Here is a 14,775-nt window from a genome sequence, read left to right as displayed (position 1 = left end):
CGGGCGGCGGGGTAGGAGCGCCCAAGATGGCGGGAGGCCGGGGGCCGTAGCGCGGCGCGGGCGGCGAGGCGGGGCGGCAGGCGCGGCGGCTCTCGCGCCACCATGAGCAACATCTACATCCAGGAGCCCCCCACCAACGGCAAGGTGAGGCCCCCGGCGGCCGCGCGTACCCGCCCTTGGCCCTTTCGGGTGTGATTAGCCGTTTCTGAGCGTTGTTTGGCCGTGCAAACGCCGAGTGCGCCTGTCATGTGCCTGCGGCCCGGGAGCCACGGGCTGCGAAGCGTCCCGGGCCCGTCCCGTCCCGGTCCCTGCCAGCGAGGAAGCTGCGGGAAAACTAACGACCTCCCGTTTGTGTTTGTGCAGGTTTTGCTGCGAACGACGGCGGGGGATATCGACATAGAGCTGTGGTCCAAGGAAGCCCCGAAAGCATGCCGGAATTTCGTCCAGCTTTGCATGGAAGGTAACGGCCCAGCAGGGCGGGAGGTGCCGGAATTGGTAGCTTTGTGTCGCTTTTTGTGAAAGAAGAGGCTGTGGTTGTGATTTCAGCTTGTTATGATAACTGGTGGTGTTTGTATGTAGAAAATCCCGAATGGTATGCAGAAAGAGAATAGTGCTCAAGAGTTTTTTTAAGAAAACTTTAAAAAGTAGGGTTAAAGTTTAGGTTTTTTTGGTCCCTGAGATTTTTCCGGTGTGTGCAGACCCGAGAGGAGGCACCTTTGGTGCATGCACAGCTGCCCTGCATCTTCCTTATGTGGAAATTATGGGGCTGGGCAGGAGCAGGTGGAAGTGACGGCACCTGTGCCCCACACCGGGCTGCGAACGGGCCGGCAGCTCCCTGTATGGATCACTGCTCATGTGAGGCCTTAGCTGGGGCGAGGTGTAGGAGATTTAGCCCTTCTTTAAAACTAGTGAATGTGGGGACTATCTCGTGATAAAGGAACTTGACAATTTGCTGGAAAGAAACTTGTCAACATCCTTTTATTAATGATGTACAGCACCTCTTGCTGCAGAACTCTATGACATGCCACAGGTCTTGTCAGAAGTGTCATCAGTCATAACTTACAGATGAGATACAGTCACACCAAACAACAGTGGGAAAAGAGGAGGGAACACAGTGGAAGGAGCAGAACCCTGTTATAGGGCCTATTTTCTGGATCTCTGGTCACTGGATGTGGAATCCAGTCAGCCTAATCTGTATGGAAGTATAAATTTGAGACCAGTTAAATGTATCTAATCACTCTTTCTCTTTTTTTTTTCCTCCTCTTTCAGAGTATTACAATAACACAATATTCCACAGAGTTGTGCCTGGTTTTATAATACAAGGAGGTGATCCCACTGGTACCGGATCAGGTGGAGATTCAATCTATGGAGCTCCTTTCAAGGTAGTTATCTTAATTTGTGTGTTAACTTTTGGTAATTTCCAATTAGTTGATCTTCCAGTAAATTAGGTTGTAATAAAACCAAAACTAATGTAAGAAATGTAGCATCAGTTGTGTACACAAATGCCTTTGACATGTTGCGTCAGTATTCTTGCATATGCATTTTATATTCAAAGTCTTAAATGTAGTTGTTGTGATTTTTATGAATATAACTTTATTAACGTGAACAATCACGTGAATTGCACAGGGAAGAAGGAAGAATTAAGAGGGTTTATACATGGCAAGCTCAGAAATGCACATTGTTTACATATATTTATATCTCAGTTAGCAAGGGACCCTGAATGTTGTGTACACATTCGTTTGAGTTATTGATATTAGCCTAGCTTATTTCTTGGCCAGGAGCCCCAGATCACAAGTGAAGATGCACACGCTGTATAGTATGTTCTTGTTTTGTTTCAGACATGGTGGGGAAGAGCTTTAGCTAGTGAATGAAGCCACGTAGTCTGTCTTGGGGCCTCCCATCTCCCCTACCACTGGAGTAGACTCACACTCATGCTTGTTACACACCTTGATGTTTGTGGAGGGGATTGATACCTAAGCAGAGCACAAAACAAGTATTCCTAATGCTGTAGTAGCACTACTGTTTAAAATTAGTGATATCATTCAGTGTAGCAGTGTTCAGAATTGTGATACTACCATGCTATTATTGCTCATCAGTTTGCGTTCCCTTAATAGCATTCCTCTTGGGACTATGATACTTGTTCAGTATTGAACTACTGCAGTCTGCTACTGAGCTTTCAGTTATTTTACCCAAATTAAGATTTGTCCCTGAATGTTGTAGTTAACCAGAATAATAGATTTACAACAAATGTATGTGGTGCAGTCAAGATATATATATATGTATATTTATTTATTGGGGAGAGGAGGAGGGGAGAGAGAATTCTAACAAAAGTACCAAATAACACTAATTAGGCAATACTTGTAAAAACAAAAGACAGAACTTACAGTTTTTCTTTAAAATCTTTTCTTATGTATTTGTTTATATTATTTATATAGTATGTTTAGTGCTTTTCATTTTCAATCAGCATGGTTTTTAATAAAATATATTGAGGACAGCAGTTATTAAATATCATCTTGGCATAAAGTTATGTTATGCCATATAGATATACTGCTTTTATTATGGTCAGAAAAAAAGAGCTTATTTGTGTGTATGTGTATGTATTGATGTAAATCTAGTTGGCTAAAGAAGTGGAATATGTTTCTAAATCATGTTCCTGTGTCTGTCTTTTTTGGCAGGATGAGTTCCACTCACGATTGCGATTTAATCGCAGAGGACTTGTGGCTATGGCAAATGCTGGACCCCATGACAATGGCAGTCAGTTTTTCTTTACGTTGGGTCGTGCGGATGAGCTTAACAACAAGCACACGATCTTTGGAAAGGTCTGCTATGGGGCTAGAGCCTCAAATTGAGCTTGGCAGAAGAAGTTAGTTATTTGTATCTCTTTATTCAAGGGCTGTTCTAGTGCTATTTTTCTGCTGTGTATATGTGGAAATTTATTTCACTGCTTTATAGGTTGTCCCCATTCTGTTTGTTTCCTGTGCCTGATAGGAATGTTTCTGTTGGTAGTTTCTATAATTATCTGCATTGCTGTTGGTTTGCCATTGGTTTTCTTTGAGATTCTATTTTAGAGTTGTGCTTCCTTTCATGTAAATTTTATGACTGTGTATGATAAATCAGTTTAATGGTGCTTGGCATATTTCTAAAATTCCATTAGTAAGTTACCCAAGAAGAATCAGGAAAATTAAAATCACAAGATGGATTTGCCACTATCCTGTCTTTTTTGAAAGAAAGAGGTTATTTCTACATTTCACAGTGTGTTTATTTTCCCTTTTAGTAGCTTCCTGCCTCTCAAGCTCTTCCAAAGTGAAGTTTTAGCTACCTATGCTACCTTGTTCAACTGTATTATTAAATTGAAAATAAAAATGTTCCTTGTACCTATTGACTTTTAAAAATGTTATGTATGTAAAAATGTTATGATATTTTCTATGTCAGGTTACGGGGGACACTATCTATAACATGTTGCGACTGGCTGAAGTAGAAGTTGACAAGGAAGAGAGACCACTTAGTCCACACAAAATAAGAAGCAGTGAGGTGGGTGTGCTTTGTTTTGAAATATGCAACTTTAAGGTTTTTTGTTTGTTCATATTTTTCAGACAGGTGTGTTCTAATGTGAAAACTCAGCACACGTTTATAAGTATCAATGATATACATATCCTTGTATATGCTTATTTAAGATATTCACTCAGTTACAACAAAGTTCCCGCTAAAGATGTGTCTAAAATAATATTTTTAATAGGTTTTATTTAATCCATTTGATGACATTGTTCCAAGAGCAAATAGAAGGCTGAAGAAGGACAAACCAGAAGAAGAAGTTAAAAAGTCCAAATCAAAAGCCACAAAGTAAGTAAAAGCAATAGCTTATTTTCTTTCAACTTTATTTTCAGCTTGCTATTTTCTGTCTCTACTTTTGAAATATAAGGCTTTAACTAGATGTGCACGAGAATATTCTCTAATATTAGCAAACCAGCCTCCATCTCTGTGTCTTTAGAGATCAGAAAAATTAGTTACAGTAACTGAAATGGTTACTGTGCATGAGCTGACCCATGATAACCATTATGAAGAGTTCACTGCGAAGGCAGCTTAAGCAGTTTTCCTGTGGGCAGGAATATGCAATCATTCTTTTATGACAGAGGTGAAACAAAACTTACTGCATACTGGTAACTTGATCATATATCAGATCTTTGAGATTTTTTGAATTGACTTTTATCAGATGCTCCTTCTCTCCCACTGAAATATTCAGCAAAAGGCAGACATTTTTGACTTGGAAAATTTAAGTTCCTGTGAATGAAATTTGGTAGTTACAAGCATATAATGAAAAGTAATAGGAAATTTAAACTGTATCTATACTGTCTGTTCTGTTGCACAAATATATTCAATAAATGAGTTTTAAAAAATCTTTTTTGAAAGAACTTCAAAGGCAAAAAATAAAGTTCTACAGAGTTGTCAGGCACTTGAATCTGTGAGAGTTCGTCAAGAGCAGTTTCATTAAGTTGCCTCTTACACCTTTATAAGTGATGCTTAGCTGTACTGATTGTATCTACCTCCAGAAGAGGATAGAAACATCTGAATATTGTCTAGATTCTGATTTTTTTCAAATAACTTGTCATAATTTGAAGTGGGTACATTTAGCAGATTAAAAAAAAAATACCATGGAAAAGTAACATATTTATAGTTCATTGGATTGATAAACTAGTGTTTAAAAATTGCTGGAAAATATTTCTTTTCTCTCTTAAAGAAATTTTAATCTGCTTTCCTTTGGAGAAGAAGCTGAAGAAGAAGAAGAAGAAGTCAACAGAGTTAGTCAAGTAATGTACTTAAATTTTCTTTTTCTCTTTTTTTCAATTTAGAATGAACTTTTTTACATGTTCGTGAAAAGCTTTGAAGTTGTTGGCCGTGTTCATTAGGTTTTGCGCTTTCAGCAGTAATAATAATAATTAGAAATTACTTTGTTTTGACAATTCTACTATTTTGACACGTAGGCAAGCAGAAGTTTTCAGTTTCTCTAAGAATTCATAAAGGTGATATGCACTGTTTTCTTCTTTCACCTCCTTACCTACAAGAATGTGATGTGACATTAAATACTTGAAATTGGACATACGTCGATCTGTTCGTTGCTAGTGCAGTCCAAGTGATTTATCTAAGGCTGTATATGTCTTAGTTTATGCACAAGGTGGTTCAGGTACTTAGATGATTCAGTTAACAATTAGACTGCACTGTGCTTGGTCCTGTACCAACATAAATCAACAGGTGACCCTCATCCCTGAGGATTTCTGGTAAAATCAAAAAGACAGCAGTGAACACAATGATCCTGCATGAGGTACCAGGGGGTTGTCACAACAGTAGTTCTAAATAATGTTTCTTGCTGTGGCTTACCAATTAAGATTAACTACACTTGTTTGCCTTAACAGTGTGCCATTTCCCCTCTTTTCTTGACATACATCTGTTAGTGTTTTAATATTGCATCTCATTCTGTGTTTTGCTCTTCTCTTTCATGGCAAATATTTGCTTTTTGTTTTCAAATGACCTAACTGCAGGGGTGCAGTCCCACAGGATCTGGATGTGGTATGTGGATCCAGGTGCCACTAGTAGGGCTCCTAAAGTCATAGGCAAGGCAAGAACTGAGCCAAGCCCAGGATCCAGTCATGCAGTTCAGTCATGATTGGGACATTGGGCCAAGGACAGGACACAGAGACAAGGTGGATTCGTGCAGGCGACAGGGCTAGAGATAGGTTCACTTGCAACAGCTCAGGTAAAGATCGAGTTTGCAGGCCTGAGCTGAAATGGAGCTCATGGCCAAAGGGCCTTGGGGTGGAGAAGACCCCAGGTGAAGTTCCTCAGGGTCATTAACACCTCCTAAAACACTGGGAGCCTTGTGGCACCTGCTCGTTATGGTTTAGTCTTTAAACCTGGATCAGCTTACAGAAACATTGAACCTTAATGTGCACACAAAAAATTACTTGTTGAAGCAAATGTTTTTCATACATTGCTGAATGTGTTAGCCTTTTTTTTTTTCTTGTATAACAATTTGGAAGTCTTTTAAAGTCAGAGTATGATTTTTATTATCTGCAGAATTATTAAGCTGCAGCTGAAATGGAGAGCTTTACATCATAATATGGAGTATTACAGCATTTTAGTGTACTACTTAGGAAAAGTCTACTGGCATTTTTGTACCTATTGATCTGATATGTTACTAGATTTATTTGATTTCTTTCATCTGTAATGATTCCTGGATAACGTATTGCAGATTAATTTTTCTTTTTTCTCTGTTTTTTGAGGTGTCTACATTATATCCAATGTAGTGATAAGTACTGCTTTTGAATGTATTAGTTCTGAGTTGCTGTTTACATCACTGGAAAGTCAGGTCTTATGTCAGGTCTTATCTCTTCATTTGCTCAGGCAGATACGTACTGGACTTAGCATCTTTATGATGCGTAGTAATTGTAATAATAGGACAGTCACACACATATGCACCCACTCTTTGAATTAACTGCTTTGTTATTGCTGAAAGAGATGTAAATCCATAGAATCAACTTGATGATCCTCTTTCTGGAACTAGTGACATGAAAAAAAAAAAAAAAAGAAAAAAACGAGAAAACTTTCTCTGTTCTGCTATTGGAGAGGTTTATACTCACTACTTGGGTTAAAAAGAGCAAGAATTAAATGATCTTTATCATTACTTCTGATCACCATCCATTCTCTAAAATACTGATGTTTATAATGACTTTTTTTTGTTTTTTAACAGAGCATGAAGGGAAAAAGTAAAAGTAGTCATGACCTTCTGAAGGATGATCCCCACCTAAGCTCAGTTCCTGCTGTTAAAAGGTTAATATGCAATTATATACAATTTCCAATTTACAAAACAGATTTACTTTCAGAGTGTTGGACCTGTTTAAAATCCTATGTATCCCTGTTGGTCAGTCACTCTCCCAGAAAATAAGAATGACTGTGCTAGGTCAGACTGAATGTTCTTTTTCAGCCTTGTAACTCTTACGCTCCCACAGATAGTGGCCGTTAGTGGATATCCTGTGAGGAATAAGAGCAGGGAAAACACAATGTTTCCCTGATTAGTCTCTTAACTTGCAGTTAAGAGGACTGCCATTTTTTATATGTGCTTTATCTGTTTAATAAGCCTTAATAGATCTCTCTTCAAAGTACTTAGCCCTCTCTTGAACCAAAGTAATGTATTTTCTTCTGCATTTACAATATCCTTTTGTAATATTCTCCATGGCTTTACTGCCTATTGCTGCAGGAAGAACTACCTCTCTTTTTCTGTTCTGAACCTGGCTGTTGCTAGACTCTTGATAAATTACAATTCCTCTGTTGGAAGAGACCATGAGCAGCATTCGGTCCCTATCCGTCTGTGTCTGCTGTTATCCCTTTTTAAGTCATTTTTTTCCAGCCTGAACTGTTAAAGGCCACTCAGCTTTTCCTTATACAGAAATTGTTTTGATTTATTATTGTTGCTCTTCTGTGAACCCTTTTTCTGTTCTGAAATATCTTTCTTTGAGATCTGCATAATATATTGAAGGGATGGGTGACTTGTATCCTTACATAAACATATGAAGTCTGTTTTGTTCTTTTTCGTTAGTCCTTAATAAATCTTAAATTCTAATTTGCTTTTTTAATCACTGTTGAGCTGAGAGTTGTGTAGAAAGTATCATAGAAATTCAAAAAAAATAAAATTCATGATTAGTGATGATCAGTTCAGAGCTCTTTGTTCTATGTGTGGGATCCGTTTTCCACATGTGCATAATTTTACTTTTATCTGCTTTAAATTTCCTATTTTGCTGACTCGTCACTTAAAAGACTCTTTCTGCAATTGTGCAGTCTTCTCTTGTTCCTGTAATCCTAGGAAGCTTCAAGAAACTGCTGATCAAGAAATTATTAATGGGTTGAACTGTATCTCAGCCTTAACTTTTGGGTTTCCTTCAGTGTTACTTTTTTGTTTCTCTACCATAACTCTTTCTTTTTCAGTGACAGTTAATGATAGCTAGGCTAGGATGAGAGTATTGCCTTCAAATAGATTCCTTTTTATGGCAAATGAAAATGTCGTTAAGTCTAGCTACTAGCACAGTGCCTGTATATAAAGAACACCTCCTTAAATGCAGAATGTTTGTAATGAGATGCTAGAGATTGCCTTAGCAGGGAGAGTAAAGTTTGATTGGGGGTTTATTTGTGTTACTCCGGTTGAATGCAAACTGTAGTCAGAAATCATGATTTTATGCCCATGTGCTGTGTGTTTTGTCAAATGAAATTACCTTATTGTTTGCTTTTTTGGTGCTTACTCTGGTAAGTTGCTGCACATGTAGATAAGCAAGTGCAGTGATACACTATATTTTCATCAGAGTGCTTTCCATGACTACCTTAAACTTATATCTACATGCCCAATCTTGCTTTCTTGAACCAATGTATTTGGTTTAAAGTTTTTAAAAACAAAACAAACAAAAAAGCCTTCTGTCACAAACAGTGTTTTGTCTTTTGTCTGGATAGCTCAAGATATGCTTAATAATAGAATGCTTTATGCTAATAATAGAACTTATCTACCTATTAGAAGGGATCTAATAGATATGCTTAATAATAGAACTTATCTATCTAATAGAACTATGTCCCCCTAGAGTTTTCCTACTGTTTTATCCTGTGATTTTTAAAGCACTTCTAATTAAAAGTGATAGAAAATATTACTAACATATGCTGTTAGGATGCAGGTGAGCATGGTAGAAATGTGTGTTGACTGAAATTTCAAGCAGGTAATTAAACAGACTTTAGAGTACTTTATGATGTGTTTTTTAAAATACTATTCTAATCTTTTTCTAGTACTTCAAAGTAGTCATGGTTATTTTTCTTCTTTTAGTGAAGCATCAGATGAAGAAAGGGGCTCAAGTGAGGTCAGTAACATTTTTGAATAAATCTCTTATTGTTGTATGTGAATTAAATCATCTTGGGGGAAACAAATGATATTTTTCTAAACGCAACTTCCATGATAAGCAAATGTTTAGGAAAGCATATTGTGCGTTTAATCTTAAGTACACATTTTATTTCCTTAAAAAGCTGTTATTGAAGTTTGTCCTAAATATCAATGAAGCTCCAGTTTGTAAAGGAAAACTTTTGTATGAGTGAAAATCCTGTTGGAAAAACTTTCTCCAAGGAAACAAAATGTCCATGAGTACTTCTCAGTAATAACAGGACTGAGGGAGACTTTCACCTCCGACAAGCAGGGCATGTGAATAAGCAAGCAGTACTACAGTGGCCAAGCAACTGAGCATAGAGACTGCTTTAGTTGCAAAGAGATTGTCATATACTGTGCAGAATAAAATTGCTAGCTGAAGCCAGGCCTGTTTGCCTCGGGCCATAGGCCTTGGGGGATAGCACAGGTACTGTGCTGTTACTTCATGCACCAGGGAAGCAGAAAAAAAGGCCCAACCTGTCCCGTTTTTTTGTGTGAATGAAAGGAAAACTGTTAGTTCCCATCTCCTTTTCTGTGTCTTTTGTTTCTGGCCACAAAATATAGTATGAGTTTTGTCATTCTTGCTGTCCAGGAGTATTTATGTGTTGGAAGGATTCTGAGAACCTTTCTCAGAATGACTAGGGTCATTCTGAGTAGTAGTAGTAGCAGAATAACTACTAATTTATCAGATATTCAAATAGCCCTCTGTCAAAATTAATATCTAATCTAGTACTCTGAAGGTTGTTAAACAGTGACTGAAAGTTAAAATCTGAAATCCAGCTCTTGATTTTTTTTTCCCCCACATTTTGCTTTTTGCTGCTTTTTTCTTTTTTCTCTGGTTTTTTTTTTTTTCGTGCATACAGATATCATGATCATCCTCCCATCTGTAAGTCACACCCAAAATGTGTATATTCTCCTCAAAGTGTTGTTTTCCACATGTTGTCATCCTGACTATCACCTAGAGTTTGGTATAGTCCTTTTCAATACAATTAGTGCATAGGATGGTTAAAATGCCATCACTTAGCATCTTATGCTGTCTCTGGCTAGTTAGCACCACTGCATAATGAATATAAAGATCTCACAGGCTGGTTTGTTTGTTTGTTTTGTTTTCTTCAGGGAAACTTTGATGTGCAATAGTCAAACTTAGATCTTCTGGTCCAGTCAGGTTGTTGCTCCACTGTTTTGAGGAATAAATTATTTCTCCTTCCTGATCATCCTTGACCTAAGGTGGTTTAGCCCCTTTTGCCTTCTTCTGTCAGGTTGTGAAACATGGTAGCTTTTTTAAGTTCCCTCCCAGAAGGCAACAGGGAAAGCTCTTCCATACTCTCATGATTGTATGCTAGCCCTGCAGTAGGATATTTGTAGTGAGGACCTTTTGTTTTAATGGAAAATGGACAAAGTGTTTTATATATCGAATTGATCAAATATAGGATCTGGAAACAATGCTGAGACAGGTACAACGTTGCAGGGCAGTCTTCTTTAGATCTAGCCGAGTTTCCTATGAAGTTGTCATAAGTGTCATACAAAAGGGATGTAATTTATATCTGAAAAAATGATTACTGTGTTTCTTATTTGTGTGCTCTCTCTGAACCAAATAAGGAAATATTTGTTTTAAAATTTTGTTCTGATGCAATTTTAAAAAATATATTTTTTGAAAGAATCTTTATAAGAAAAAGGTTTTACATATTCTAACTTTTAATCAATAAAGGAGGAAGAAGTTCTTGAAGATACTGATGATGTAGAAGATGAAGTCACTCGCAATGAGAGGTTTCAAATGAAAGAACGCATTGCAAAAAAGTTGAAACTTGATGCAAGTGAAACTGCTAAATTACCACCTCAAGATGAGGAAGCTAAGGCAGAGAAGAAGATGTCTAGTCGTAGGTAAGTGTCTGTTTTTAATTCACCTTGCTTAGAGTTAGATTTTTTTCTGTTCAGTTTTAGACTTGTAGTTTACTGCTGTGATAATATTACAGTAAAATTATTCTAACCATCACCACCAGGATGAAACTGTCCATTACTTTCCCATTTCTTAGTTTCATTTGGCAGTTTAAATTTAGTGTTAAGTTTTTATTACACTATCTGAAAGATTACTGTTGTACTTTTAAGGAACTTTTTATAATTATTTTATGTATGAAAAACATAGTTTGGACTCTGTGTGTGTGTGTGTATATATATATAATACTTTTTCTACACAATTGTAATATTGAGTTTTGCAAATTAATCCCCTACATTAGTACATATGTTCAACTATTGTTCGGAAGTGCAGAAAGCAGAGGCTGCCTAGCCACCTATGAAAGAAAGTCTTGTTTAACACAGCAATCATTTTTATAGTAAAGCAGTTACTCAACACTGCAGGTAATACGTACCATTTAAAAACTGGGGTAGTGCTGTTCTTGGTGGATTGAAAGATGACCATATTTTACAATGTGACGTTATATTGGACTAAGTAAACTAGCTCTAGACAAGTTATTTTAGTTCTGTAGCACTATGCAGTTCTTCACAGGGATAACAGCTTAGATTCCAGCCACGTAGCCATGTACACGTGGCACCCTTAGTGAAGCTTTTTACAGATTAACCCTCAATCTTCATCAAGGCAATGAGCCTCGCTGGTGTCTTGTGTCAGGCAGTCTTGCTTCCAGAGCTAGTTTGGGAATTTCTTCCTGACAATAGTCTTATTGATATAACAACACCCTCCGTGTGTGTGGCTAATGGGTTGCGAGGCTGATGTCAAATTTACTATGAACATTTTTTTAAAGTGTTTTAATGAATGTAGACTCCAAAGGTTACCAAATAATTAATACTCTTTGCAGTTATGAAGTTTAACATGTAAATGTACTTATTCATTGAAATTTGCATGGCTGTTTAGGAGGAAGCATTAAAAAAGTAGCTTATAATTTATTCTCTAGTTCTATACAGTTGTTTTGAACAATTGTTTGATAAAATTATTCAGGGTGGGTGTGCAGTGGCTATTTTAGACTCCAATAGCAGTCTGTGCTGAACTGAACCAACTTTTTATTTTTATTTTTTTTTATTACTACTTGTTTCCTCCAATCCAGCTATGGTATTCTGTGTAATGGCTAGGTATTATATTGACATTGAATAATTCAGGACAGTTATGATGAATGCCTGATATTCATCATAAATGCTTTAAAGAGAAATTTATTTTTTTTTCATTTAAAAGAAATCCCTATATTAATAATTGTGAAACAAAGGCTCTAAACCAAGACATCTGAAAATACATTTATACTGACGGATGGTGCTGTTATGTTTTGAGTCAAAATACCAATTTTGTCTCAAAATCTTTTAATATTGAATACTGAAGCCCTGAATATTGAAGCCCTACGTGTTTGTATAACTTGTCTAACCTTTCTTTGAGGCAGTGAAAACCCCAGTGAGAACATTGTCAAGAGCAGGATTTTTGTTAACCACTTTAAGTGTGAACAGCTCCAGCAAGTGAAATACTTACGGGATTTAAGCGGGACATTCAGTGTCCTTTTCTACAGCTTCTTCAGTCTTGACTCAAAGGTGACAAGCACACAGGGGGAGGGCACAGGAGGTTTGTACCTAGAGCAAACCTGAGTAGGTTCCAGGTGGTTCTTTTCCTAGTCCAGATGACAGGGCTGCTTTCCAAGCTCTCTCTAGTTGTGTGCTCACTCTGAAGACATAGTATATTTAAATATCTAGAAGTAAATGAGCAAGAACACTTCATCTCAGCATGACAGCATAAACAGATACAGTAAACAAAATCTGTAGTTTAAATGGGCATTCATTTTATCTGTCAGATGATTTCACTTTTAGTTAAAAGCAACTAACTTTTCTGCTGTATGGCAAGCTATATGGAGTCAATAAGATGCATGTAATCAAACCTGTGAATCGATGGTAATGCATTCCTGTTGGGCCCATACACAACTATCATCTTTTTGTAGAGTTGTGTAGCAAAACTTGATTTCCCAAGCATCAGCTTTCTGTTACCCTCCCCTTTTATTTTTTCCCCTGTAAGTGCACCTGAGTTACAGTATATGAAATATAAATGTTTTGTGGATTTGAAGGGCCTGGAGTCATCTCTTGATAAAAACATCTTCATTAGAGGGAAGATACTGGATCTCCTCATAATTTGAGTGACCTTTGCCATGATGGATGTCCTAGATATAACCACCGTTGTCTCGGAGGACTTGTGCAAAACATCCTTTAAAATCTGCCCATTGTTTTTTCCATTCTGCCATTGATACTGTGCTGCGTGGCTGCTTTGGAAGCTGGTGGCTGTGCCATTTCTGCTGCAGTCCAGCAGTCCACAGCCAAGTATTACAAAATCAAGGAGGATGACGAGTGACTTAGATCTCAAAAGCTGACTGCTAGTCCTAGTATTGCGATCCATGGAAAATCCTAGTGATAAATTGCATGAATATTTACCAGATGTCAGTAAAAAATGATCATGTGTCAGTGCCTGGGGCAGGGATGCATCAGGTAGCTTTCTCTCTCAGAGCTTGCAGGAAGGTTGTGCTGAAGCAGTCTTCTGACTGCAGGCAGAAGTAGTTGCTGTGTTTCAATACTATGCCTGCAGTGATAGTTTCATCCTGCACCTGCATAATATCTTTGATATTATCCATAATACTCTCCTGTGTGGTAAAAATGTAACATTGATAAAGTCAATGTTCTGTCTTTGATTGTGGACACAAGTCTGTATAATTGTGTGTTGGTCTTTCAAATCTGTGAACAGTTAGGAATGATCTAGGTTATCTTCTTGTGTGGTGGGGTTGGGACGAAGATCTGTGTTAGATGTAACAGATTGCAAAGGGGAAAGAACAAAGAAATCTGCACAGAAAGGTTTGTGGGATTTTTTTGTTTGTTTGTTTTGGATTTGTTTGCTGAAATAGTACCCTCCAATATAGGGAGGAGGCCAAACAAAGTGTTTAGAATAGGACATTTGATACTGTATGTGCTTCTATCCATCCATCCATCCAATGGTCTGCCCAACAATCTGCTTAACTGTCCATTGGGTGTTTCAGGACCAAACTTGCTCAAGTGACACAGCAAGTTTACAGCGTGAAGGAGACTCGGATCTTGGCATATGCTTCGGAGTTCATGGCATATTCTGTGTCCCAGCTTGCATGATATTTTTCAGATTTTAGGAGGCATTTGTGTAGGTGTTCTGTAGGCTGTTCATGCAGAGGGTGGGTGTTGTGTATTTGTGATTATTCTGTTCTAGCAGGGCAGTAGCAGTAGAGTTAGAGGGTTTCTTATCTCAGAAGAGGGCTTTGTTTACTAGATCCAGTTGCAGCAGGTGGGAACTATAGCTCTGGCAGAGCCAGCAGTATCACAAGTAACATCGACTTCTAGAGTCTGTTGCTTTCCAAATGATTGTCTGGCATCTTCTGACATGAAAATCAAAGACATAATATTGTTTGATCTACATAGGTATTAACTTTAAGGCTTGATGAGATGAAGTAAGATGAGCAGCCTGTTATTTCCATTTCAGTATCTGAAATGAGGATCTGTTTTCTACGTGCGCTGGAGATAACTGATAATATTCTCATGAGACTTAAGCAGCCAAGTGATGTTGATCAGAACAAACATAGATGTAGGAGGTGTGAAAATCAAACAAAAAGTTGAATCCACAAGGCATAGCTTGAAGGGGAATGTTGGTAACATGTCAGAGGGCCAAAGCGCATTTGATATCTATCAAAATTATTCATCTTATCAGAAATTTAAACCTGCAAATAGAATAATTGAACTTTTAATAATATTTTTGAGCAATGTCTCTGTAAAACAGAGCAGTGTTTTAACAAGAATGGCTTTTTTAACAAATCCATATTCGTGTGTGTAAGTTTGCA

The 14,775-nt window shown here is 37.6% G+C and overlaps 1 protein-coding gene across 1 annotated transcript in view; it reads left to right on the top strand.

Moving 5' to 3' along the window:
• Positions 1-63: 63 nt before the first annotated feature.
• Positions 64-14,775, top strand: part of CWC27 (CWC27 spliceosome associated protein homolog) — a 91,067-nt gene continuing 76,355 nt past the window's right edge. Inside the window, exons 1-10 of the mRNA XM_026037001.1 lie at positions 64-144; positions 364-460; positions 1,270-1,382; positions 2,676-2,819; positions 3,433-3,531; positions 3,737-3,840; positions 4,736-4,805; positions 6,743-6,822; positions 8,852-8,885; positions 10,653-10,825. Of these exons, the coding sequence (XP_025892786.1) occupies positions 103-144; positions 364-460; positions 1,270-1,382; positions 2,676-2,819; positions 3,433-3,531; positions 3,737-3,840; positions 4,736-4,805; positions 6,743-6,822; positions 8,852-8,885; positions 10,653-10,825 (956 nt within the window). The 5' untranslated portion in view covers positions 64-102. The remainder of the gene's footprint in view (positions 145-363; positions 461-1,269; positions 1,383-2,675; positions 2,820-3,432; positions 3,532-3,736; positions 3,841-4,735; positions 4,806-6,742; positions 6,823-8,851; positions 8,886-10,652; positions 10,826-14,775) is intronic.

The sequence above is a fragment of the Nothoprocta perdicaria genome, unplaced genomic scaffold (assembly GCF_003342845.1).
Source record: "Nothoprocta perdicaria isolate Ctin4 unplaced genomic scaffold, notPer1 scaffold_1, whole genome shotgun sequence".
Lineage (NCBI taxonomy): Eukaryota > Metazoa > Chordata > Aves > Tinamiformes > Tinamidae > Nothoprocta > Nothoprocta perdicaria.
The sequence above is the reverse complement of the archived record's forward strand: the minus strand, read 5'-3'. Positions and strand labels throughout refer to the sequence as shown.